Source organism: Myotis nattereri (genome assembly GCF_964212035.1).
Source record: "Myotis nattereri genome assembly, chromosome: 8".
In the NCBI taxonomy this organism is placed as follows: Eukaryota; Metazoa; Chordata; class Mammalia; order Chiroptera; family Vespertilionidae; genus Myotis; species Myotis nattereri.
The window spans coordinates 7,466,026-7,491,822 of record NC_138083.1 but is presented as its reverse complement, the minus strand read 5'-3'; the positions used below and the strand labels follow the sequence as shown (position 1 = coordinate 7,491,822).

The 25,797-nt window shown below is 51.5% G+C and overlaps 1 protein-coding gene across 1 annotated transcript in view; it reads right to left on the bottom strand.

Moving 5' to 3' along the window:
* Positions 1-17,452, bottom strand: part of BMP7 (bone morphogenetic protein 7) — a 76,719-nt gene extending 59,267 nt beyond the window's left edge. The window contains exon 1 of the mRNA XM_081096926.1: positions 16,652-17,452. Coding sequence (XP_080953052.1) covers positions 16,652-17,069 — 418 coding nt within the window. The 5' untranslated portion in view covers positions 17,070-17,452. The remainder of the gene's footprint in view (positions 1-16,651) is intronic.
* Positions 17,453-25,797: the final 8,345 nt, after the last annotated feature.

Genomic DNA, 25,797 nt, shown 5'->3' with positions numbered 1-25,797 from the left:
AAGTATAGCCCCTCCACCCAACCCAGCTACCAGGGGCTGGAGGCTGACTTCCAGCAACCTTGTTTATGTAGCATGATCTCCCTTCGACCCAGCTGACTCACGAGTGAGTGTGTGATTTGAGCTGCCTAAGAGTCTCTCTCCAGGAACTCTAGTTGGGCACAGTAGCTCAACCATGTCATCAAAAACTCAAGTTTCTTCTACCTTTTTGCTCTGTTATTGTCCGCACATTGACATTTAACCCTTAGGCTTACTGCCTCATGGTCCCAAGATGTCTGCCATGGCTCCAAACATCACAGAACCAGTCAAGGCAGGAAAGGGGGAAAGGATAGAGAGTTCTGTTTGCTCAGCTGTCACTCACCAGGAAGCAACATATTTTTCAGAACCACCTCCCACCCGCTTCTACCCCTAGCAGACTCCCTCTCGTGTCTCACTGGTTGGAACAGCAGCTGTGGTCATCGCAACCTGCTAGGGAAGCTGGGAAAGCGAGTCTGTGGCCAGCCAGCCAGTGTAACTAAGTGGGTGTGGACGGCCACCTTTCTCCCAACAGGCAGGGCAGCGGAGGAACCAGCGAAGCGAGAGCTAAGAGGGAAGCTGTCAGTACAGAGTTGAGGGATGTGGGGAGAATAACGTGGATTCCCTAAGGACCGTCTAGTTGCTGATGAGTCCTTTCCCAAGGCTTGGGATGCATTGATTCCCTTTTGTTTTTCCTCCTTAAACTAGTTTGAACATATTTCTTTTGCCTACAACCAAAGAATTCTGCTACATGTACTTTGGTTCACAGCAAACTCACACTGCCCAGAAACAACCACTGAGAACAGCTTCTTCCCTCCGCCCCCACCCCCACCCCCCACCACCCGACCCCACCATCTCTTCCAACCAGTGGGCCTAAGGAGAAGCAGACGCTCCCACTTGAGTGTCTCTTGCAAACAGGCCTAGGTAACCCACGTGCCCAGGACCGCTCACTGGGAAAGTGCTCCCAGCTGTCAGTGCACCTGCAAGGCACAACCAGGGCAGGCCTTTCCGCCAAGCAGCTCGCCACCCTTGGCGAGCAATGACACAGATTCTTAAAATGCCTTGAGTATGTTGATGTGTTCATCCTCTACCCATGGGGAACCAGGAGCCACCTGTCCCCCAAGCAGAAGTCAGATCAAGTCCCACCCGGGCCGCGGCTTTCTCCCAGGGGACAATGAATCCTGACCTGCTCGGGTCATTTCCAAGAACTTCTGCCTCTTATCTACGGCAATCAGGAGGGTTCTATAGATAAAATATAGTTTGTTTTCAGCAAACAACTGGCCCTTGGCTGGAGTCCCAATGCTTCAAAGTTAGGGTTAAAGTTGTAACTTCTTACAGAATTGAGCTTAAAGAGGAACTAAAGTCTCTGCGTGGACTGCAGAGGGCACGCCACCGACCTCCTCACATATTCACAGTGGCACACTTCTCTGGGCACTTTGGAAACTGGAATAGGGACTCTGTTTATCTGGGCGTATAGTTGAGCCAAATCACATGTGCAAATAACTTCTATAAATCCAGCGACAGACCACGTAGAGAACAACAACAAAGAGAGAGAGGAACAATGTACCGTCTGAATGTGGCTGCCCAGCAACCACTTCCAGCACACTTTCCCTCACCCACCTCCCACTGCTGTGGCCATAGGACAGTTCCAAACCTTCCCATCTTTCCTTGCAGCAAGACCTGGCCTTGTGCACCAGTTTGGAACTTAAGGAGAAGTCTTCTAAAGAACTTCTAGGAAACCAAGAGATAGTCAAGCATAGAGAGTTCATTGGACCCTTCCCCTTTCTCCTGCCTTAATTGTGAGACTGTATGAGGAAGTGATGTCTGGGGCTGTGGCAGCCACCTTGCAACCATGAGGAATTTCAGCATGATGGAGGGAAGATGGAAAGGTCATGGATACCTGGATGGTATCACTGGGCTGCTAACCCAAGCTGGGAATCACCTCCCTGAAGACTTGCTGTGGGAGAGAATGACACGTTTTTAGTGCTTAGGCAGGTGTTCTGTGACTGAGAACAAGTTCTAAATGAGGCGTCATTTCTCTCCACAGAAGCGGGGAGCAGGCCTTAGGAGGTATATATCTAGCAGCATCTCCTGTCCCTGAGGGTGGTGCTAGTGCTTAAAGATAAATGTTTTGGTATAATATGGGCCCTAAATGTAAGCCAATTATTTAATCTCACATGCAGTGGAAGCAGCAGTAATCTGCCCCAATGCTGGAAGAGAAACCAGCTGCAAGGACTTACCATCAGAGACAGGAAGTGTCTATGCCCAACAGGACAGCATCCTAAGGGATGTCAAAGGCAATTTTCACTGTCCCCATTTTCTGTCCTACCCCCACAGAAGGGACAACTGCACATCACACTTTTTTTTTTTCAAGTGCCCAGGCCTCTTGTCAAAATCTATCATAGGAGCTGAGTAAATAACATAAACGTAATTCTTTAATGCAAAGCCACTTAGGAAAATGGGTAGGCCCAAAACGGACTGAGGAGGGACTTACGGGCATCCCCAGTTATTTGCAACTGGCACACTATCGGGACATCAGGCAAGAGTCATTGTCACGATCACAGAAGGGCCTAGAGAAGACTCTGCAGTCAGGTGGGGCCTCAAAGGGAACCTCCCTTTACGAGATCTCCCTACCATTATCTCATTAATCCCAGCTGCCCTGACCACTCCACGTTAGAGGGAAATGAGGCCTTTGGGAGATACTCCTGGGTTGAGATGAGGTCATGAGGGTGGACCATGCAGGATGGAATTAGTGCCCTTTTAAGAAGAGGAGGAGATTAGAGCCCCCCTCTCTCTCTCCCATGTGAGGATACATGCAAGAAGGTGTCTGCAAGCCAGGGAGAGAAATGGAACTGGCTGCTGGGACCCAGATCTTGGACTTCCAGCCCCCAGAAGGGCGAGGAATAGATGTCTGTTGGTTAGCCCACCTTAGCGAGGGTATTTTGTTACGGCAGCCTGAGCCGACCGACCAAGGCCCAGAGCATTTAGGTACCTGCAGTGACTTGCCTGAGGTCACGCACCAGTGACCTGGGCCTCAAAGCTAGACCTGATATCCACAAAACTGGGCAAGTGGCATGTCATCCCTGGGTCTCTGTTTCCTCACACATAAAAACAAATGTGGGAATCACGCTATTTGATGAATGACTGGCATGGGTGGGTCCTCGACTAACATGAGGAAATGTCAGTTGTCCATATGAAAACAGTGTGGGCGGGGGGGAGGGGGACGGCGGGCGGGCAGGGCTTCAGAAATGCTACCCTACGAGGTCTGACCATCAGAGTTCTGGAAAGAGGGAGACAGAGAACAAGTCACTGTGACTGACGGATTGTTTTTAAAAGTAGGCCAGCCCACAGTCAAGTGTCTGAATCTGCGGGTTGTCTGTGCTCTAATCTGGCAGGCACACAGAAGTCCTGACGGTTGGCTGTTTCCTTAAACCAGCCGTGGGCAAACTACGGCCCGCGGGCCGGATCCGGCCCGTTTGAAATGAATAAAACTATTGAAATAAAAGACCGTACCCTTTTATGTAATGATGTTTACTGTGAATTTATATTAGTTCACACAAACACTCCATCCATGCTTTTGTCCCGGCCCTCCGGTCCAGGTTAAGAACCCATTGTGGCCCTCGAGTCAAAACGTTTGCCCACCCCTGCCTTAAACCCTGCGTTGTTGAGCACGGATGCTTGGCAGCATGCGGCAGCATTCTAGAAGGGCAGGATTCATAATAAGAAAACAAGCTTCCTCCTTTGTCACGAGCCCAGTCAACACAGCCGGGCTTCCCACGTCAGCAGGGCTATCAGCCTGGCCCAAATCCCTGCTCTGGTCCCGGAGTAAGGGGCAGTGCGTCCCACCCCCCACCCCAGGATGCCAACAGCTGCACTGGGGACCCACCTGGGCAGGCCAGCTTCAGTGGCCCACGTTTCGGCCTGGCAAGTGACAGTGTCTCTGCCAGCAGCCTGATGCCCTGCGGGCACTGTGCTCAGCTCTCCTCCTGCCTCTGCACAGGGGATCCTCCCAGAAGCCCAGGAGGCAGGCACGGAAATGAACCTGGGGGAGGAAATGGCACCCAGAGCTCACCAACCTGCCCCAGGCCACGAAGCTGACAAGGAGCAGAGGTGGGATGTAGACTCACATGGTCTGACCCGAGCCAGTCTTAACTACCACCTGACATGTTTCAGGAGAATGTTTTGCAAACACAACATGGGTGGGGGCTGCTGGGACGAAGCCAGTTGAGGAAGAGCCAGCCGTGCAAAGTGCTCCATGGCGTCTACGGGGTCCATAGCACACGCCCCATGTTACAGGCGCAGAGATGTCTCAGAGGAGGTTTCTGTTTAAATCAGGTTCCTCAGACTGGAAGCTTGTGTGGACATGCAGGAGGACAGAGGGCATGTGCCTGTCCCTGCAGAGGGGCAAAGGGGGCAGATGAAGCCCCTTCCCCAGGTAGAGGGCTTAGGCCGCCGAAAGCGGGGGTCGGCCAACCTCGATGCTGGGCCACATACGGAATATTCTAGCCTTTGGGACAACTCACCTGTCCTTGACCTGTGAAAGCGCCCAGAGACTACACAAACGATGCACGTGTTCCATAAAGCTTTGCAGAACCTGAAACTGGCATTTCATCTCCTTTTCACATGTTATGAAATGTATTTCTTTTGATTATCTGCCATCCTTAAAAAGATGTAAAAACACTCTCTCTCACACAGGCTGTACAGAAACAGACAGCAGGCTGGACCGGCCCGAGCTCCCCGGCTCTAAGCAGCTTCTCTGCCCACCCATCCCCTTCACCCCAACAAGTTACCTGCCCAGAGAGGGGAGCAGGTAAGAGAGGGTTTTTTCCCCTATTTCCTCCTGAGGGAGGTTGGGGGAGGATAAAAAAGAGGGCCCAGTTTTCAGAGTGTGTTTCGTAGTCTTTTGGCGTCCTGGGGCGAACGGCGCTGTAGAAATGCTTTGATTCCCAGGAGATGATGCCGATCTTTAGATTTGCCTCCATTTTTGTCTCCAGGGAGTTTCCAAGGCAGGAAGAGCTCTGTTCCCAGAAGAGGGCTCACGTTTTGATCGCAATCTCGCTTCCTCTCAACCGGAAAACAACCCCTCAGTCTACAAACGCTGCTTTCTCCGCTTGCCGCCATGGGCCAGTGGGTCTGAGCAAAGGCTCTCAAATCAGTTTCCGAGTTGGAGAGAAGTTACCCTACACCAGTGGTTTTCCACGAGGGGCTGCGGGGGAGATCGGGCGCCCAGGGCGACATTTGGCCCTGTCTGGCAGCTTGAGGGAGGGCGCCACTGGCATCTGGTGGGCAGAGGCCAGGATGCGGCTTACCATCCCCAAATACACAGGAAGGCCCTAAAAGGGGCACTTCAAGCTCTAGGGTGTGAGTCACAAGACACCCAGAGACTTCTGGACCCCCTCCCCCCAATATACTGTATTAAGACAACGAGGTGCTCAGGGTTTGACTAGGTATATGCAAGTAGCTTCATTTATTGTTTCCTCCTAAAGGAAATGACCAACCGGGGCCTCTACCCTATAAACATTTACTAGCCCTGGAAGGTTTGGAGGCCCCACTGCCATTTTTAAGGGCTTCTCTCTCAACAAATGTTAGGTCAAATCCGGCAGAAAATGGAACCTGAGAAGGGGGAAGATGGTGGGGGGCATTTTACGAAGTTCAGGACCAAGAGGAAAACTGAAAGGCCTACAGCGACCCCCGGCCCCCTTTCATGCCCATAAACCCATGACTGCTTTGTACGGGCTTCTTCTGAACAGACGTGGGGTTTTAAAGGTCTCAGGGCGCTGTGGAGCGGGCTGGCCGGCTGGGGACTGGTATGTGGCTGGCCTTTGGGGTACAGCACCCTGAACACACTCTAGGACCGGCACTGGGATCCCAGCCCAGAAGCAGGGCACCGGCAGCCACCTCCCCCCAGCAGGAGGGTGTCTGGTTCGTGAGGGACTTGGGGAAATGTCATCACAAAGAACAGAGAAAACTGTCACAAACAGCCCGTACCACAGCTAAGAGCGGACCAAAGTTCCTAAGAGTGGGTGCTTTTATCCTTTCTTCTAAATACACCTTATTTTAGAATAACTTCAGATTTACAGAAAAACTGCAAAGATAGTACAGAGTTCACTCTCGCCCAGTTCTCCCCAGCGTACCCTGGGGAGCCTTGCCAAAGCTAAGATATTAACCCCGGCGCGTCACTATGAACCAAATCTGGATTTTTTAGGATTGCCCCAGCTTTCCACTGATGTTCTTGTCCAGGCTCCTACCCTGCACTTCCCAGGGGCTTCTTGTTGTTAGAGAGAACTTGACAGGAACAGTCGGAGTTTATTTCAAATGTCTCCCCCACCCCATCCCTTTCCTGCCTCCTGCAGGCAGCTGGGGTGAGTCCTGCTGCACATGTTTCCATGGGTTCATCTGTATGAACCCACACACCATACCCAGTATTATGTGGGGCCCCGTGTGTGTGTGTGTGTGTGTGTGTGTGTGTGTGTGTGTGTTCAGACCCTAAACATCCTTCTGCAAATTGCTTTCTCCCTGGACACTCTGAGTCTATGTTAATACATTAAAAAAAAGTCCTTGCATTCCCTTCCAGTTTATTACAAAGGGAGAAGTGAATTTACTACAAATTTATTTCTCCAATCCCCTGACTGTTGGCGAGTTTGTGCTCTTACAAACAACATGCAGTCCTTATTCTGGTACAGGTGGCACAGTGTCTTGAGGTCTGGCTGTTAAAATACCCATCTCTGGCTGCCTCTGGAATTTCCCCGTGTGGGAGCCCCAGTCCATGGCACTCGGGGCCCTCTGTCCTGACCATGATGTTCAAGCCCCAGAGACCGAGGAGAGGGCGGTTATCAGAAGCAGGCGGTCGACGGAACGGGAGGGTCTGAGCTGCTCATCCTTCTCTTACTCTGCAGAGCTCCAAACCACAAAGTTGAGATCAAGGGCTCAGCGTCTGTTTGGGTCTCAAGACTACTCTCCTATGGCCCCACCCCATTCGCATACCCCCCGGGGCAGGAGGAGAGAGCGAAGCCTTTCTTCTTTCAGCAAGAGCTGGGGTCAAAGGCCAACCCACCCACTTTACCACTGGGACTTACTCCCTCGAGGCATTCAGATAATGAAGGAGTCTCTGCATTCAGGCTCTAGATTCAGCCCTGCACGTCCTGCCTGGACCAGGAGCACCTCTGAGCCCCAGGAAGAAGCTCAGCCCTCCCATTCAGGGCGAGGCTTTGGCCACATTCGCGCCAGCCGGGCCCAGCACCTCTCCAGCCCGGACCAGAGTCCGGCTCCGTAGTCCTCTGGGTAGTGAACCCCGCGAACTAAAGCTAAAGCTTGCTTTTGCTGAAAGACAAATCCTCAAGAGGTGAGTCATTTTACAAGTGCGACTGGAGAGAAGTGGTTATTCTTGCTGAACCACGTGAATACCTCAGTGAGCGGAAGCTTCTACAAACAATGGTCTCCAAAATGGGGTGCAGGCACTTGGGAGGGCAAGAGGGACCTATCGGGATACAGGGGGGGACACATTACAACTACAACCAAGCAGATTTCAACAACTGACGGACATCAGGGAGGAGGGAAATGCACTAGCTGAGCCTCAACAACAATCTGCATACCTGGAGGATGAGATTAAAGATAAGGATCTTCTCTCGGTAACGCAGCCAACAACTCACTTGTTCATGTCCACATCTTTACCCAGTGAGGCAGCCTTCGCCTGTGATGGGTGCTGGTCACTAGTGCCATTTCCCAGGCTCTTTCTGGTGCTCCCCTCTCCAAGCAAGGGGTGGAACTGTAACCTCCTACTCACCTTGGGTCAGGTTTGACCATGTGACTAGCTCTGACCAATGAAATGAGAGCACAAGTGTTGGGTCACTTGCTGGTGGAGATTTTAAAACCCCAGGCACAACTCACGTAATCTTTTTCCTCTGGCACAGTATAGTGACATTCAAAAGAGTGACAGCTCCACCAACCTGGGAAGCTTGGAGCCATGACTTAATATAAGAGAACAATAAACCTAGTAAGTTTTAAACTCCTGAGATGGTGGGGTTCTTTATTATGACATAATACATCTATTTATGTTGACTAGACAAATGAAGGATTAAAATGATCAAAACTTGGGGCCAGACCTTTAGCTCACTGATCCCAAACTGCTGAACCATGAAGATCCAATTACATCACGCTGAAAATTTTAGTGATAGCAAAATTAGTTAAATTTGTCTCATTAACCAAAATCAAAATATTTGTGTTCATGATCAGTTAGTTAAAATGTATATTAGGTAACATGAGAATTTTGGATTGCTGGGTAAAAGGGGAAAAATGGTGATGGATGGAGATTTGACTTGGGGTGGTGAACACACAATTACAGTGTATACGTGAGGTGTTGTAGAATTATGTATAATTTTGTTAAGTAGGGTCACCCCAATAAATTCAATTAAAAAGTAATTTTGGATTGTTTTTACCCTTAGTGCCTCCTAGTTAAATTTCTGTTTCAATCTTTGTTTTATATAGTACAAGCTATCCTAAACCAATAGTTACATGATTTATTCCTATTTAGGGTATGCAGTTAAAAATTTATTAGTGGGGACCTGGCTGGGTAACTCAGTTGGTTAGAATATCATCCAGATAAGCCAAGGTTTTGAGTTCAATCTCTAGTCAGGACACATACAAGAATCAACCAATAAATGCATGAATAAGTATAACAACAGATTGATGTTTCTCTCTCTCTCTCTCTCTCTCTCTCTCTCTCTCTCTCTCTCTTTCTCTCTCTCTCTCTCTCTACCCCCCTCCTCTCACTCTCTACAATCAATAAAAAAAATTTTAAGTAAATTATATTTTAAAAAGTAAATTGTATTTTAAAAAATTTATTAGTGGGGAGGCAAGTTAAAAATATTTAGCAAATGTTTCTTAGAACATTTTCACCTCATTCACACACACACACACACACACACACACACACACGCAGCCACTGTTTGGGCCTCTCCTCTCCATGAGAATCTGCGAGGCAGTGCTAGGGCAGGCGCGTAACAATGTCTGTAAAAACAGTCAAGAAAAAAGCCCTTTATCAAAGGCCAAAACACAAGTCATGGAAACCACAGAGTAACTCGCCTGCCTTTGTGTGTGTGTTAAACTGCTGGGCAGATGAGCACGGGGACCATTAAAGGACCATCGGAGGCCGCCTGTCATGCTACATGCTTAGATTTTTTTTATTTTTTTTAACTACATGAAAGCAAGACAGAGGCTGGTGTTACAAGACAGTACAGGCCTAACCCCAATGCTTAAAAACATGCAAGTCCTCGATTTTGGAAACAGTGCAATTTTTTATTCACAGCCAAATTTAATTAAGCCTGACAACAAAAGATGGAAACTTGAAAGCTACTCTGGGGAGATAAAGATGTGAAAGAATAACACGTGACCTCAAAGATGCAGGGAAACCTAATACTCGCTCAGTCAGCTTTTCAAACAGTATAGAAGGAGCTGGAGGGAATTTATGGGGAGCCTGGAGTGAGAAAGGCCACCCCTCGTCTAGGGCCCTAGAGGAGGGAGGGCTCTGCATCCTCTGGTCTCCAGAGGCTTCTAAAGGCACTGAACCCACACAGGGCTTTGTCGCAGCCTGACCGCAGCTGGGGGAGGGGCAGCCTTGCACCTGCTGCCATAAAAAGTGGGGAAGTTGTGCTGTTCCGTTAATGAATGCTTTGGGCTTGTCACTCCCTTGAAGGAAAAGACAATTTGTACTTTGACCATTTTCCAGAAAGGGGTGGGAAGAAATACTTCAGTAATGTGGTTTTTTGAAATTAAAGCTTTTTATTTTGGAATAATTTTTGATTTAGAGAAACGTTGCAAGACAGTACAAAGAGTTCCTTTATGGTCAGCACTCATTCAAGTTTCGGTTTCCCAAGCAGTAAAAATGTTAAATAGCCGTCGATGCTAAAATGGAGAGAAAGACCTAGCATTACATTCTCCTTATCCTCGTATAAGTTTGATGTGCTCAGTCAGATCTCACTGGTCCCTGGAAGAGGAGGGAAGCGCGCGTTCATTTGGGGCCATCCTCTTGACATCTTTAGGATAACATGGGTGGCTTGCTCTCGGTATTTGTTATAAGATTTAGTACTTAAAAAGTGAAATTTGGCCCTAGCTGGTTGGTTCAATGGATAGAGCGTCGGCCTGTGGATTGAAGGGTCCCGGGTTCCATTCTGATCAAGGGCACACATACCTCAGTTGCAGACTCGATCCCCAGCCCTGGTCGGGGCGCATGCAGGAGGCAACCAATCAATCAATGTGTCTCCCTCACATCTACATTTCTCTCATTGTGTCTCTCCCTCTCCCTTATACTCCCTCTGAAAGTCAATGGGAAAATATCCTCGGGTGAGGATTAACAAAAACAAACAAACAAAAAACAAGGACACAAACTCAGAGATGTTAAGTAACTTGCTCAAGGTCACACAGGCAACATGCAACCCGAGTGGAAACAGACACATGGGTTTAAGCTGCGTCGAAAGAGAACCACTGCGGATGCCGTGCCATTCCCCCTTGCCAAGTCACACCCTCGGCTGTCACCGAGAACTCCCGTTACACGGCAGGAAAGCCCCCCAACCCCCACTCCATATATCATACGGAATTAGCTGCAAAGTGTCAGGAAACTTGGCCAGGCAGCCCCAAGCATCAGCAAGGGCTGGAAGCCTTCACTGTGAAGCCCTTTATAGAAAGCCGCAGTTGGCAGCCCCGCGCCGGCATGGGAACAAATTAACATTGGCATTCCAAACACAGGAAAGGAAGGAAATTGGAAACACAGTTTAGACTTGGCCAGCCCTTTGAAATACTGTACCATGCTACCGACATCAATTAATGAAAAGCAGGGTTGTGCTGAGAGGCTCTGGTTTGGAAATGCATTAACACACGTTAACATGTTTGTACAGGAACCGGATTATAAGCACCCTGGCTCCAAAACAATAAAGCAATTACCCTAAAACTGGTGCTCTCTGAGTTGTCATTAATTCAATCCACTCCACGCGGATCAGCAAAGGCTTTGCGCGGCTCCCCACAATGCCTTCCAACGCAAATGTTGAAAGGACGGCATCGCACATGCTACTCGGGGTTTCACATAAGTGAGTGTCAAACTCCCTGCGCTCCCCACGTCCCCCCAATCATCAACACGCCCGCTGGGGAGCGGATAGCATGGGCTCAGCCCTGGTATTCACCCGCGCTGCCATTTTCCACTGGGTCCGCGCAATTTTTCACTGGTGAAGGTTAGCTATGAAATATCTGCTCCATATTAAGAAATACCGAGTCACATATTTGTCCGATATTATTTGTCAAATGCCATTTGCTGCAAAACCCAGAATGTGGAGCTGAGCACACAGAATGTGGTACTGGGCGGTTCACGTAATCCCCGCAGTCGGGCGCGGGATGGTGTGCGGTGCGGGAGCCCTTCCTGTAACCTGTTCCTGCAAGTGGGGAGCCAGGCATCTGGAGCTGGCATATAAAGGAAGCCCCGTGCCCTGAGCTGCCCTGCCAGGGACCCCGCGGGCCGGGAGGACAGACTCCGAACCACCGGAGAGGCGAGGGCCCGCTGCCCCATTTTGCAAGAACGTTTAAGGGAAAAGATTTTAGATACAGCGCGAGTGACTCTCAGCGTGTCTGTCTGACAATGAAAGAGTCGGCTAGTTTCTTGAAAGACTAGCATCCTCAGGCACTTCACCCGCAGCCATAGCCACCTGCATCCGGCATCCAGGCTCTAAGCCGCCCTCCCTGATGTCACCCACCGCCCTGCTCCCTGGCCCTCTGACCTCACCCCACAACTCCGTGCTGATCTGGGATCCATCAAGTCGAGGCAATCTGGGTGTGTAAAGCTAAATGTGTTATCATTTTCACCACACATTAACAGTTTCTATGTAAATATTGGTATTTCCTCACCCCATGAAGGCGAGAGGAGGCAAATGACACCGGCACGTTTGGTTTAAACTAATTAAAAGCAGAGGGTCAGGCAATTCAATATATTGATTTTACCAGTGGGACTTAGATCTTTTATAATAAGTGTACACAGCTGCAGGGCTCTCCCACCACCACACTTTAAAGGCTAATCCTCACATTCCTTCTGACAATACATGACAGGTCCCACACATCCCTGCCTGTGCCCTAACCCCGGTGACACTGCCAGAATGCATTAAGCAGAAGCGTGGCAGCGACTCGCCACAAAAACAGCCCCCAGCCAGGTCCGAAGAGTGATTGTGAAAAAGTGAACATGGCGAGACATGTGGTGCAAAGGACTCTCCATTCAAAATACGCAGCTGGTTAAACGGATGGGCAGGCTGGGGAAGGGTGGGAGCTGGGGAGTGTCAGGACACTCTGATTCTTGCCATGGGCCAAAAATGACCTTACCCAATAGGGGGAGAAAATTAAAGTAATAGGGGTGATCAATCAACTCAGATGGACTCTCCCTGGAATGAAGTCATCACTTGTCTCTGAGTTCACGGCCATGTGATGCGCGCTCACGGCGCAGGCATGCCGGTGGTCAGGGCCCGAGCGCCAGCTGTGTTTATCTCAGCGGAGGCTGAGCGCCTGCTCCCCGACAGAAGGCCCCGAGCTGGGGCTCGCAGGAGCTGCATCCCAGAAGCAGTTTCTTCTCTCCGTGCACTCAGAGCATCGTCCCTGGGCTGCCCGGGAATCCGTTTGTATCTAGGGCCACCTCCTTTACCCCTTCCACGGGCCACTCCCCGACCGAATGACAAGCCTGGAATAAAAACTAAAAATAGCCACCCAAGCTGGCATCCAGGGCTCTGCCTTAACCTGCTTCGGTTCCAGAAGAGAAATACAAAGATCAAAAAAAGTTCAAATCTGGGTCACATATATCCTAGGGAGAAGGGAGGGGTTGGGGAAAGATTTTTGATTTATAGAAGCAGGAAAATGAGGTTTAAAAGAAGTGATTTTGAAAGGGTTACTAAAAACACAGCTGTTGGTGCACTCCTCGAGTGAAGACTCTCTGCAGAAAGAAAGAATGAAGGAAGGGAAAGCCTGGGTGACATCTATATTAACCTCTGGCTGCTTCCCAGTGAGGGCCGGAGCTCCGAGTGCTGGAATGTGGAACAGCCCCTTCCAAATCTTAACACAAGCCAGGTTACAGCTGCACCGCCTGCAGCCTGCTCCCTTCCCGGAGCACTCCCTGAAGGAAATTTTTAAACTGTAACAGAATCTTTTTCTAATACTCTACAGTGGTAGGGCCTGTTCTTAAGGGGCAAAAGGAGAGATCTTAATGCCAAACACTTGTCAACAAAAAGGATAGCCAGATGGTACAAAGGAAAAGTCAAACAGCAAGGCCTCTTGCTGCTCTTCGGCTGCATTCACAAAAAGCCACTTTTATACATGGGGTCCAATAATGATAGGTTTCCAACTTTCTCTCTCTCTTTTTTTTTTTAACTTAGCTTCAAAGATTAAACGAAGTTGGTTGTTGCTTCATAGGCTGGAACCAGAGATAAACATGCATTGCACACCCCTCATGCCAGCCGGCTTCTTTAGAAGATTCCAGAAAGAAAGGGGCTGGGGGAGGGGCCAAGATATCTGGGGATTTGTCTAGAGAGTTCACATTGCCTGGGGACTATTTAAGAGAGGGTAGCCTGTTTTGAATTCCAAAAATTAAGTCTACACAGAGGGGCTGGGGGCTTGTTAATCCAAACCAGTTTACAAATCTCGCCTTTGAACTTAAGGGGCCCAGGTTGGGAAGATGGGAGTCTCAGGCTCAACCAGCATCGCACTGGGCTTTATTGTTCAGGCTGGTCTTTGTCATAAGGTGCGGTCTGAAGTCCTCATTCTTAGCACCTGGTTTTGTCATAAATTCTCCTCTAGTTCCCTCTCTAGTTTAGATCCCAATCAGCCTGGCAAAGAGCTTGAATTCCGAGGACTTATAGGAACAAAAGCCAGTTTGGCTACAGAGAGAAGGAAGAACAAATGCACCAGGTCTGCAAAAGCCTTCAGAACCCAGGCAGAGGTCTCCGGGGCCCTGCAGGGCAGCGAGGGATCAGTGCAGGGAGGAGGGTGGTGAAGGGCCAGCCTCCCCTCACCGTCTCCACCAAGGGCCTCCCAAGCCCCCAGGTCCCCTGCATGGTAGCCAGCAGAGGTTTGATATGGATGTGACATTTTCTCACTCTGAGGTGAAGTGTGAGACTAAACACACCTTTAGAAAACTCTGTAGGTTACCGATCAATATGATTTGCAATCGAAGGGAAATCATGTGCTTTCTCAGCAAACTCAGCTTCCTGGCACGTTTCCTACATGCTGCCCCCTCCACCCTCACCCCCACCCCCAACCCCACTACCACCCCCAAGCGGCTCCTGGGGAGGAATTCCAGGACCACAACAGAATGGAAGGGCAGTTTATTCCTGTGCTGAGCAGAAATAGGTCAACCTTAGAAGCGTGGACAGAAGAGTCTTGCCAAACTGCAGTCCGGGTCTTCACCCAACTAATGTCCTCAAGTTTTAGGGACAGAGAGAGAAAGAAAACAAGGTCAGTGCGCCCTGTTAAAAAGCGACGCTGCCATCTAATCTGGAGTGATGTTCCCGAAAGCAGGACCTGAGAAAGACAGGACTGTCCCACAAACCCCAAAGCCGCCCGGCGATTAGGAGGCTCAGACAAGCCGGTCTTTGTCCTTTCAAGATGAAAGAAATGGGACTAAGGGGGTTGAAAGGTGTGTGTACGAGCAGAGGAGGAAAACCACCCCGGCCTGGCCTTCCCAAACAAGCTCCAGCACGCTCCCACCTTCAAGGGGAGCGAACAGCCCTGCCCCAAGATCCCCAGGGGCACCCAGTTGGCAACCTAGTCCTTCTCCAATGGGGGGGGTGGGGTGCCCAGGTCTGGCCCTGCTAACTGAGTTCTTTTTGCATGGCATTTGCAAAGCCAGGCTTACAAATACCTTTTTAATGACCTTAGCCAGGCTCTGAAGGCAGCCGCTGGGACCTGGGAGTCACGGGTACCCAACAGAACACAGAATGGGATGCCATAAATCCCAGCCAGAGCAAGGAGCCTGGTTAACCCCAACCTCAGAACAGCTACAGAGCTCTGCTTTCATTTACTTATTTACTTGTATTTGGAATTTCTTCTTTAGTTTCTGGTGTAGGTCATAAATACACATTTTTTAAAAATCACACAGACACAAGTGCAGACAATGAAAGATCAAACCTCAGCTCATACTCCCTAAGCCCCAGCCCCAGTCCTGCCCACCCCCCCCCCCCCCCAGTAAAATCCATTACTAGTTCCTGGCGTCTTCTTCCAGTGGGAAGGGATGATATACAAGCACATTATGTAACCCCACTGATCTGCACCTTGCTTTTTTCCACCTCATACATCTTGGAGGTTGTCTTAAATTAGGACATATGCAGCTGCCGCATTCTAACAGGATGCCTAATAGAATTTAAACTTTCTTGAAATTATTTTGGCATCCAAACCTCCCACCCCTTGCTGGCCGAGACTCGTTTCACTATTTGACTTTTGGCTGTTATTTAGGACAGACAATGGTATTCCGGGAACCCCGGGGACCTTATCTAAAGGGGGAAGCATTAAGGTTGAACCGGGCTTTCCTGAGCCCTCCATCCACGCCCCCAGTGCCCGGCGGGGGGCTTGAGTATCATTATTTCCATGTTGACACAGCGCCCCTGGGCGTGAGTTTGCTGTCTTGACTCGGTTCGGATTTTCACAGCAAGTTACACGTGTAGAATGAAAGCGGCTCAGGAAACAGCGCTCTCGGGGCGTGTTATCTCGGAAACCAAATATTTGATCATCAGCCCTACAGAGCGCTGCCGGGGGTGAGTTTGAGCAAGTCTGGGGAGTGTGCGTGCACAGATGGAGGAGGCGGCGCCCCGCCGCAGCCTCAGCTCCAGCCTCGGGTCTCCCGGGCCCTAGGGCTCCAGTCCGGAGCCGGGTCCCCCAGCCGCCCCGGGCAGCGTCTGCTCGGAGATCCCGCGCCATCCAATCGCCAAAAGCCGTGGTTTGCACACCACATGTGATAAACGCTGAAAATGGATTCTGCCCGCCCGGGACCTATCATTAAATATTTAAAATAGAAAGCTCGCAATGGCAACGTTTCTTCCCCAGCTCCAGCCAGAACTGAAAGCGAGGGAGCGCCTGGCGGCGGGGAGAAGGGCCCCGAGGCGCTCAGGGCGCGCAGCGTGCTAGGGCGGGCGCACCGCGAGCGGACAGGTAGGGTAGGACTTGCCAAGGCGAGGAAGGGGGCGCGACGCCCGCGATGCCAGGGCCAGGCAGGGCTGAAAGGGGCCCAGAGAGGGCGGGAGGGCAGCTTCGCCGAGCAGGGCCCTTTAAATCCAGGTAGCGCGGGACGCGCCGGCCCGGCACAGCTCACATGACCGAGCCCCGCGCTTTGAACTGCGCCGCGGCCCGCCTGGCGCCTCCAGCCCCAGAGGTACGGCCGCCAACTTAACCCGGAGGGGCCTTCGGACCAGTCCGTCTCTCCCCCAAAACTCCCACAGGCCAAAAGAGCCTGGCTCGCCCCACCTGGCGCGCACAGCGTGGGGTCCACAAGGACGCTGGGGTAGGAGAACCTTGGCCAGGAACTACGATTTGCAAAAGGCCAAGAGTGGAAAGATGGGTGGGGTGGATGTAAGAAGTGACCCCCTCTCCTCCCAGTCCCAAAACGCCTTCTGACCGTCCTGCTCTCACTCACCTAGGTTGACGAAGCTCATGACCATGTCGGCATCGGTGAGGAAGTGGCTATCTTGCAGGCTGGCTAGCGGGGGGCCCTGTGTGCTGAAGACCGCCTTGTAGGGATAGGAGAAGCCCTGGCCGTCGGGCCCGCCGCCCTCCTCCACCGCCATGGCATTGTATAGGTCCAGCATGAACATGGGCGCCGAGTTGTGCTTGCCCTGAAGGTGGGGGCGCGGACGATGGGGCAAGCCCAAGATGGAGAGGATCTCGCGCTGCATCTCCCGCCGCTCCTGGCTGCGGAGGCTCCGGTGGATGAAGCTGGAGTGCACCTCGTTGTCCAGGCTGAAGTCGGCCAGGGCGGAGCGCAGCAAGAACAGGGGCGCCCAGAGCGCCACGAAGCTGTGAGGCGCCGCGGCGCGCAGCGAGCGCACGTGCATCGCGCCGGCTCTACGCGCGACCGGGGCTCCGGGCACCCGGCACCGGGGCCCGCGCCGCCCCAGGTGGCGGAGGGGAGCAGGCGGCGGTCCACGCCGCTCGGTCACTTGCAGCAGACGGGTCCCGCGGCGCCCGCGCCGGACATGGCCCCTCCCCGCCCCCCTGTTCTCTGCCCGGATCCCCTCCCCCGGCTCGGTGCTGGCCCTGGGGCCCCTCGCCCCGCACTCGCCCGGGCGCACCGAACGGCTTGGAAACCGGCTCGAGCGAGGAGCGAGCAAGGAGGCGGGCGCGGGTGGGAGGAGCAGCCAGCAACCCTAGGAGCCGGGTGAGTGAGCGCCGGGGAGGCGGCAGGCGAGCGCTCCTTTTCCCGCTCCTCTTGCGCTCTAGCCCTCGGGCGGTGGCGAACCACCCTCTTTCCAACTCCAGCGCCGAGAGCAGGGGCCCCAGGTCGCTCTCCAGGGCCTGCGTACCCTTGATCGCTCGAGAAGCCGCCTCGGGAGCCCCAGAGTGGTACGCGCTGGGGCCTGAGAGGAGGAGGAGGTGGAGGAGGACGGGCTTCCAGGGGCCCCTCCCGCGCCCGCGGCCTCCCACCTGCCCTCGGCCCCGCCCTCCCCCCCAGCTGCGCCCAATGGGTTCATTCATTCCTTCTGGAGCGCTCTACAAATATTTACTGAGTGCCCCCGGGGTGCCCAGCGCCCGGCCCGGCGCCACGGGGGTGCGGAGGAAAGAATCCAGGCTGGCCCTCCCCGCTCCGCACTGGCAGTCTGAGCGGGACCGTGGGATTCAGACCATGGTGGAAGCAGCTAGGGGAGTGTGGATGGTGGGCTGGTCTGTGAAGGCTCCCCGGAGGGATCCGCCAGCCCCTTAGATGCTCTGTCCCATGTACTCCACTCTGACCCCTCAGGTGTCTGTCTCTCCAACTGGTCACCTTTATCTTTGCCCTTGCCATTCCCTCTGCCTAGAATTCCCTCCTACCCTGATTCCTCCCCCACTACCTTCATCAGTACTTAGCTGGCCCTCCTCCAGGTGCCACTCAGGTGCCACTTCCTCCCAGAGACCAGCACAGATAGCTAAGGTCACTGCCCTGCTCATTCCCACACACTTGTTTTATTTTCTTTAACTCCTCCCACCATCTGGAATGACTGAGTTATTCATGCTTTCTTTATTGTCTTGCCTCCCCGACTGGAAATGAATCACTCTGGGGGCCCAGGCGGGTGCTGTTCTTGGTGGCCATGCACCCACAGTACCTTGAACTTAGGGCCCGGCAGCCACTGTCGCTGCACATTCATTTGTTAAATGAATAAGTGAAATTGTGTGAGCTGGAGAATTCCTCCCCCTTTGGGCTCTGTTTGCTTCTAGCCCTACCTCAGCCTGAGACCCGGTACCCGGCCCACCACTGTCCAACCTTCCCCTCAGCCCCTGCCTGGTATCCAGTTTGCATCGAGTTCACCTCTGAGGGTCTGTGCCTGGATCTCACTGGTCTCCCTTCTTCCCTCCCCTCATTTGTTCATCCCACAAACACTACAGTGAGCCACCCACTGAGAGGCAGGTTCCCACGGGAACAGGCTCCCCAGACAACTCAGAACCTGCCATGGGACCTTAAGTGAATTGATGCTCTTCAGAGCCTTGGTTTCTTGATCAATAAATATGGGATCAAAATACAGACAGTCCTCCGGTTACGTCGGACTCAATGTACGGTTACGTTGCCATCTCCCATTTATTTATTTTTTTAAAAAATGTTCTGTCATTTCGACGTATGTACATATGTGCTTTGTTTTTTATTATTTATTTACCACACATAAAGGTCAGGAATTGTTATCTTCCTTTTAATATTTTTAATGTTTCACTTCATTACTGCTGTTCATGTACTCTATGTGAGTGACGTAGGTGCTTATATAGGTGGGTTCCAACTTACGGTGAAAATCGTGTTAGGTTGCACCGTAGGAGTGTAGGAGTGGATCTCCGACGTAAGAGGGAGGACCTACTATGTATGTAAGTCTTTGCCCAGAGTGGCAGTGAGAAATGTGGGGCAAAGCTCAGCTTGCCTCCTTCCCTCCTGGGGCTGCCCCAGAGGCAAACCTACAAACCAGTGGTGTCCATGTGAGGGACAGAATGTCAGCTCAGGGCATTTGGGATGAAGGGTGAAGGGCTGAATTTGGGGATGGGGTTTCCTTTGGGAGGGTGTCCGGCTAAGCCTCACCTTGGGCAGCAGAAAGCTCCAAGACCTGGTACAAAGGAACCTGGTCTTGTCTCTTTTCTGGAGCAGAGGTGCTTCTGCCAGGAATCCCTTTGGGACTTTGGGAAAAGATGGCAGCCTGCCGGCCCACATGGGTGGACATAGGAGAGGCCAGAGCCAGGCAAAGAGAAGAGTAGGCAAGGCTGCAGGTCCTAGCCATTCATATCCCACAGGCAGGCCTGCTGCACAGGCCCACCCAGGCTGAGACAGAAGGAACCCTGAATCCAACGCCCAGGGCTGAGCTTCTGCCCACCTGTCAGTCAAAGCACCCTGAAAGGCGCCCTCCACCTGCCCTTCATCCAGCACTCTTTCCCTCAGCAGTTCGTTGAGCACTTCCTGGGTGTCAGGCAGGGTGGACTTCATGAGTTTGCAACCCGTGTAGGTGCCCAGGCCCCCACAATCAGAAGGGCTCCACACTGGGCTTAATGCTCTGCTGTTGCCATGTTACAATTCTCTATAACCTATGAACAAAGCCCCCCTCCCCCCCCCCCGGCCTTTTCATTTTGTACTGGACCCTGGAAGTCATGCGGACCGTCCCGGTGCCAGGCACAGTGCTGGGCTGGAGAGCGCAGCAGTGAGTCCACACAGTGGCCTCCGTCACGGAGCTGGCTTTTAGGCCAGGGGAGACAAAGCAAGAACCTAAGTACAGTTTGGGGTAGGGCAGGAGGCTGTGCTTGTCCGTGGATTCTCTCAGGGAAGGGGGCGGTGTGCTTAACTGCTGGAGCCCGGGGGAGTGGGGCACGCGGGAGGGTCAAGGGTAGGCAGTGTGGACGATGAGGCCTACTGAGGCAGGCGGAAGAGTGCCGGCTGCGTGCGGGGTTCATTGGAGAGTGTGCAACCCAGACCATTTCAGCCTGTGGTAAGTGACAGGATGAAATAAACAAGGTGACACGGTAGGAGGCGGGAACAGGATCTCCTGGAAGAGTTGCCGTTGACCCGAGTCCCAGGAAGATGAGAAAGAGAAAGGTTTCCCCGGGAAGGCATCCCAAGCAGCCTGACCAGCAGGTGCAGAGCCCTGCAGAGCAAGCAGCAGAAACCAGGCCACCGAGCTGCTGGTACCTCCCAGGGCTGGCCTTCCAGGGGCAAAGCTGACGCCACTGCCTGGCCACCTCCAATGCCAGCTGGGATGAAGGTGCTTGCTTCTTTCAAAGTCTAAAATGCTACGCTTCTGCAGCAGCCTTCTCTGCTTTTAATCCACTATCAAATCTTTTGGGGAGATTTTAACCAGCAATTGAGGCTGGGGTGACGGTGCCACGTACTGTTACTACCAATTTGCATATGACAGCCGATGGGTCAGCATCTGTCCTGTCCCCCTTCAACCCTGTGAAGGCCCTGAAGGAAGGATTATAGTCTCCCCTCTGTGCATCTCACCTGAGCACACATGAGCCTGGAACACAGAAGTGCTCAATAAGTACCTGCTGAATGAATAGTAATAAGCACAGCCAGTACCTAAGAGCATGGTGGACTGAGGGCTGACTGTGCAGGTGCCAGGCTAAGGCATCTCCCAGTCCCCTTGCCCCACCATCCTTCCTCTGAGAAGCCATCTTTTCTCACACAAGATGAAGAGACAACATGCTCTCCATACCTGAGATAAGGTTTCCTCTGAACTCCCACAGCCCCCTATTTAGCCTTATCTTTCCTGTGACCCATGCTGGGGAAGGGGTGGGCTCTTTATTTTCCCTTCTTTCCCTTCCAAAGGAGTCCCCAAGAAATCACCAACCCCTCAGTGAATGCTTGCTGAATGAATGAATGCAAACGTGCAGGCAGGAAATATCTGGCTGGGATTACATCAGATGCTGCTCTGAGAGCTGAGGCCATAGCAAAGGCTTCACAATTGTTTAGAGAAAGTCTTGGGTGGGAGACAGCAGCCTTCCCACCTGTTTCACACTCCAGCCATGCCACTTGCAATTGCGGGCCTCAGTTCCATCTGTATAATTGGTGGGGGCGGGGGCAGGTAATACTGCCTGTCTCCTAGGATTGTCGTGAGGATTCAGAACTTAATTCAATACGCGTAAGGGACTGTATAAGGGCCTGGGGCACAGAGAAAGCACTTGATAAACGTTAGCCAGCATCAGTAAGAAAAGGAAAATATGTTCACAGGAAAGTCTCCTAAGGTTAAGAATAACAACAAATGTTTCATACGGTCTGCTTTTTGGCCAAGCGGAGAAAAGCATATTTATCCTGACTCTGGGAGATCCAGCTTGAGCGAGCGGGCAGAGCAGGCAAGTGGAATGAGAGGTGAAAGGAAAATCCTTACATTCCGTCCTCTCATTGTTCCCCAGCAGCTCCCACCACCCCATGCCATCCAGGGCCCAGGAGCTCCCCGGGGCCTATCCCATTTCCCCCAGCAGCCAGTCTCCCACCCACCCACTCACCCCCAGTTGTGGTTCCCCAAGCATAGGCACCCAGCGCTGGACTCCTGGGCTGTAACCAGATCTGCCCCAGTCTGCTCCACACCTGGGGCCCGCTCCCCTGGATGAAAGATGGCCTGGAAATGTGAGGGGCGTTATTGTGTCTGGCCCGCCCCGGGCGAGTGTCCACACCCCTCTCTCGCTGGCCTCCCAGCACTGGGCAAGGAGTTTTCATTTCATACATCATCAGTCACATCTTGCCTAAGCGATTTTGACCAAGTCAGCATATGTCTCAAAGGCAATAAAAAGAAGAAAAGAATTCTGCTGACACACACATTCAGCAGGAGGCAGGGGCCTCATCTTCATCGGCAGAACTCTTATACCATCTGCCCGGAGGAAGCTCAGCTGGCCTGGGGCTCCCCACAGGCACCCCGTGGGCTGCCCCTCTGTCCACCCCCCTGGCCAAGGCCTGCTGACCTGGGCCTCAGACCCCAGCAGGGAATAGGAAGCCAGCAGCCTCCTCACACACAGACTTTAAAACCCTTGTCTGCAAAGAGATCCACCCTGGAGAGGAAATGGTTTTAGCACACCTGTAATGAAATGGTGCTCTCCAGGCAAATCTTTCACTGTACTGCAGATGCAGGCTGCTTGCTCGCTCACTCTGGGGCTTTCTTTGCACAATTTTTTAAACAGAGGAGTAGGATACTAAACAGCTTCAATCAGTCTCAAGTACACGTGGCAGTAGCCACAGTTCCAAATGGAAAACACAGACACACACACACACACACACACACACACACACACACTCCAGAGCAAGCTGATGGCCAAGGCGGGATTTGCATGGCCCAGGCTGGGGAGAAGCTGCGGTTGTGTTTACTACTGTTCTTTCTTCCTGACTGGAGGAAATCTGGTTTGATTTTGAGCATTACTACTCTTGGTTCAGCTTTGGAGGGAGCCCTTTCCTCCTCCCCAGACATGAATGAGGGTGGCTGATGAGTCCAAAGCATTTCCTGTCCACTCGGCACCTGCCTAGCCCCGTGCAACCTTAGCCCACATCACCCTCCAGCGTGCAGGAGCCTGTTCTGCTTTTTGCGCCACAGAGAAGGGACCTGAGATTCAGAGAGTGACATGCTCAAAGCCACACAGCTCATCTCTGATGAAACCGTTATCCCAAGCCACATCCGTCCACACAGCCCAGGCTCTCAGCCATCTGGTGGTTTAGTAGCCTGGGAAAAGACCTTTTCCCATTTGTTTGATCCTAAGGCAATCCTTCTCCATCCTGACTATGCAGGTGAATTCCCAGGGAGCTGTCAAAATGCAGCTTTCCCCACAGCCGGTTGAGAGGGGTTTGCAATTCTGCACTTTGACCCAGGTCCAGAGGTGTGGATGCTGCTGGTCCAAGGACTGGCTGTGGAAGAGCAAGGCTCTACATTCCTGAAGTTACAACCAATTGATTGAGGCTCCAACTTATAGCTTAACTATCTGCCAGCTACTAGTCCAAGTGATGGTCCTGTAAAATATTCATTATTATTATCCCCAGTTTACAGATAAGGAACTTGAAACTCACATACGTGAGGGAACCTGCTCACAGCCACACTGCTGGAGACTGAGTGGTGAAATCAGAATTCTAATGCAGACTGTCTGGTCCAAGGGCCTGAGTCCATAAACCCAGGTGCACACCAAAAGAGAGGGTTTATCTTGGTCCTGTCTGTATTTCCCAGGGCCAGAAGAGGCCTGGCACACAGTGGGTACCTTATCAGTACTGATAAATCCCCAGAATACCTCTGAGCTCCTCTTTAATTCCTTCTTTATGCACTTAAAGTGTCTACAGGCACTGGCCAGATAACATACAGAGACACAGGACCCGAGACAGGAGGCCCAAGGAATAGCCTTCGTATTAATTCCACTAACGGGGACCTTGAACACTGACACAATGACAGGTGGGAGGGACATGAGGCCCAGATACGATATGGAAACGTAGGGACCGGGGTGTGGGGGCAGGAGGACCGGAAACCACCTTCCCATGGGTGCTGCCCTCCAGGAATTGGATGCCAATGTCACCAGACAGTTCTAATTTTCAAGAGAAGCTGGGAATCCGGGTTTGTGTGTGACAGCTTTCAATGTGTATTTGTTGGCAAATCACTCAGTTTGTTTTTTAACCATCAGACCAAAGAAAACCCATCTACCAGTCAGATTCTGTGAAACGGATTTACCCCGGCCTTACAGAGGGCTCTGTTGGGTTTGGAGGATACTTCGGCCTTCCCTGACCGGAACCAAAGAAGCCCCGAGGTTGGTGCCCTTCACACATTTCCATTTAATTCACTATGAAAGGATCACTGAGTGACAGGTTGAAAAGACCAGCCTCTGCCCCGCAAAATTGGACCCTAATTCTTCTCTTGCTTCCCTCATGTGTTAATGCCCTTAAAAAAATTATTCCTTGTTTTACTTTGGGTTTTATCTTTATTGTCTCCCCCTTAGGAAAACCTCATCAAATAGGTTAGTCCTGACTCATGTAAAAAAAAAATTGGGGGAAGTAGAACAGATTTAAGCTCATCTTACATAGGATGGGAAGACCGATAAGAGTTAGGTTAGCATGAATGAACACCTTCTGCTGTTGGGCACATTGCGGGGTATCTTGAATGGTCCAGCAGCCCTAATATGTCTCCCATTTTACAGATGAAGAGACGGAGGCGCTGAGGTCAAAGAACTTGGCCAAGACAACATCGCTAAGGGAGGAAATGCCAACCTTCAGAGCCTGGGCAACCTGATTCTGACTCCCTTGTTCCGTCCAGCCACACCTTTCCATAAAGCCTGCCCACAGCTTTTATTTCCAGAGCTCACATGATGACTGACCACTGAGTAAGGTTGCCAGAATTAGCAAATAAAAATACAGAACACCCAGTTAAATTCGAATTTCAGATAAACAATGACTAATTGTCCCCCACTTGGGACACGCTTATATTTAAAAATTAGTCATTGTTTATCTGAAATGCGAATTTAACTGGGCACCCTGTATTTTAATACCTGGCAATCCTACACTAAAGGGCTCTTCTGGGTGAAGCACTAATCATCACCTTGGTCCTAGGTTCTGCCTTGTAGTTAAAAGCCCACCTTAGAGCCTTTGCACTTGCTCTTCCACCTGCCTGGAAGGCTCATCTGCCGACATCCACATGACTCCCTCCAAATCTTTGCTCAAATGTTATTTCACCATTGAAGCCTTCTCTAGCCACCCTACCGAAATCTCAATGTCTCCCCTTTCCTACCCTCCTGGCCATGTTACCTTTTTCTCTCTAACACGTGCCACCACCTGAAATGTCACCTAGTTTCGTGTTTATTGTTCATTGTCTCGCCGCCCCACTGCAATGCAGGCATGGATCTTGATCTGCTTTGTTCACTACTGTAAATAGAGCCCAGAATAGTATCTAGTATGTAGTAGACACTCAACAAATACTTGCTGAGTGAACTCCCTGACAGACACCGTGGTTTCTGTCTGACTCAGAATCAGGAGCTGGGATTGTCACTGGCACCCTGTCATCGAGGTGCTGAGTGACGGCTCATCACATAGCCCCACCTCACTGGGGAGATCAGGTGGCATGACGGCCTTGACAGTTGGACACAGACTAGAATGGCCACCGTTCAAGTATTCAAGTGTGGTTTCCTTTTCTTCCTCAAGGACTCATGGCCCCAGACTACAAGTCCCAGGGACACAAACCCTAAAAGCCAGCTTTTCCCATTTTTATCTATTGCTTAGAGCAGCAGTTCTCAACCTGTGGGTCGCGACCCCTTTGGGGGTCGAACGACCCTTTCACAGAGGTCACCTAAGACCATCGGAAAACACATATATAATTACATATTGTTTTTGTGATTAATCACTATGTTTAATTATGTTCAATTTGTAACAATGAAATTGGGGGTCACCACAACATGAGGAACTGTATTAAAGGGCCGCAGCATTAGGAAGGTTGAGAACCACTGGCTTAGAGTGTGTGCAAGCTTCGATGTCAAGTACTTTTTCTGTGAAGGAAAACACACTCGCAGACATGATATCAACATAGCTAATACTCTAGGTCTCCAGGCAGGCTGTCTTCATGACCCCATTTAATCCTCATAGCTCATTTGAAGTCATTATCTTTATGCCCATTT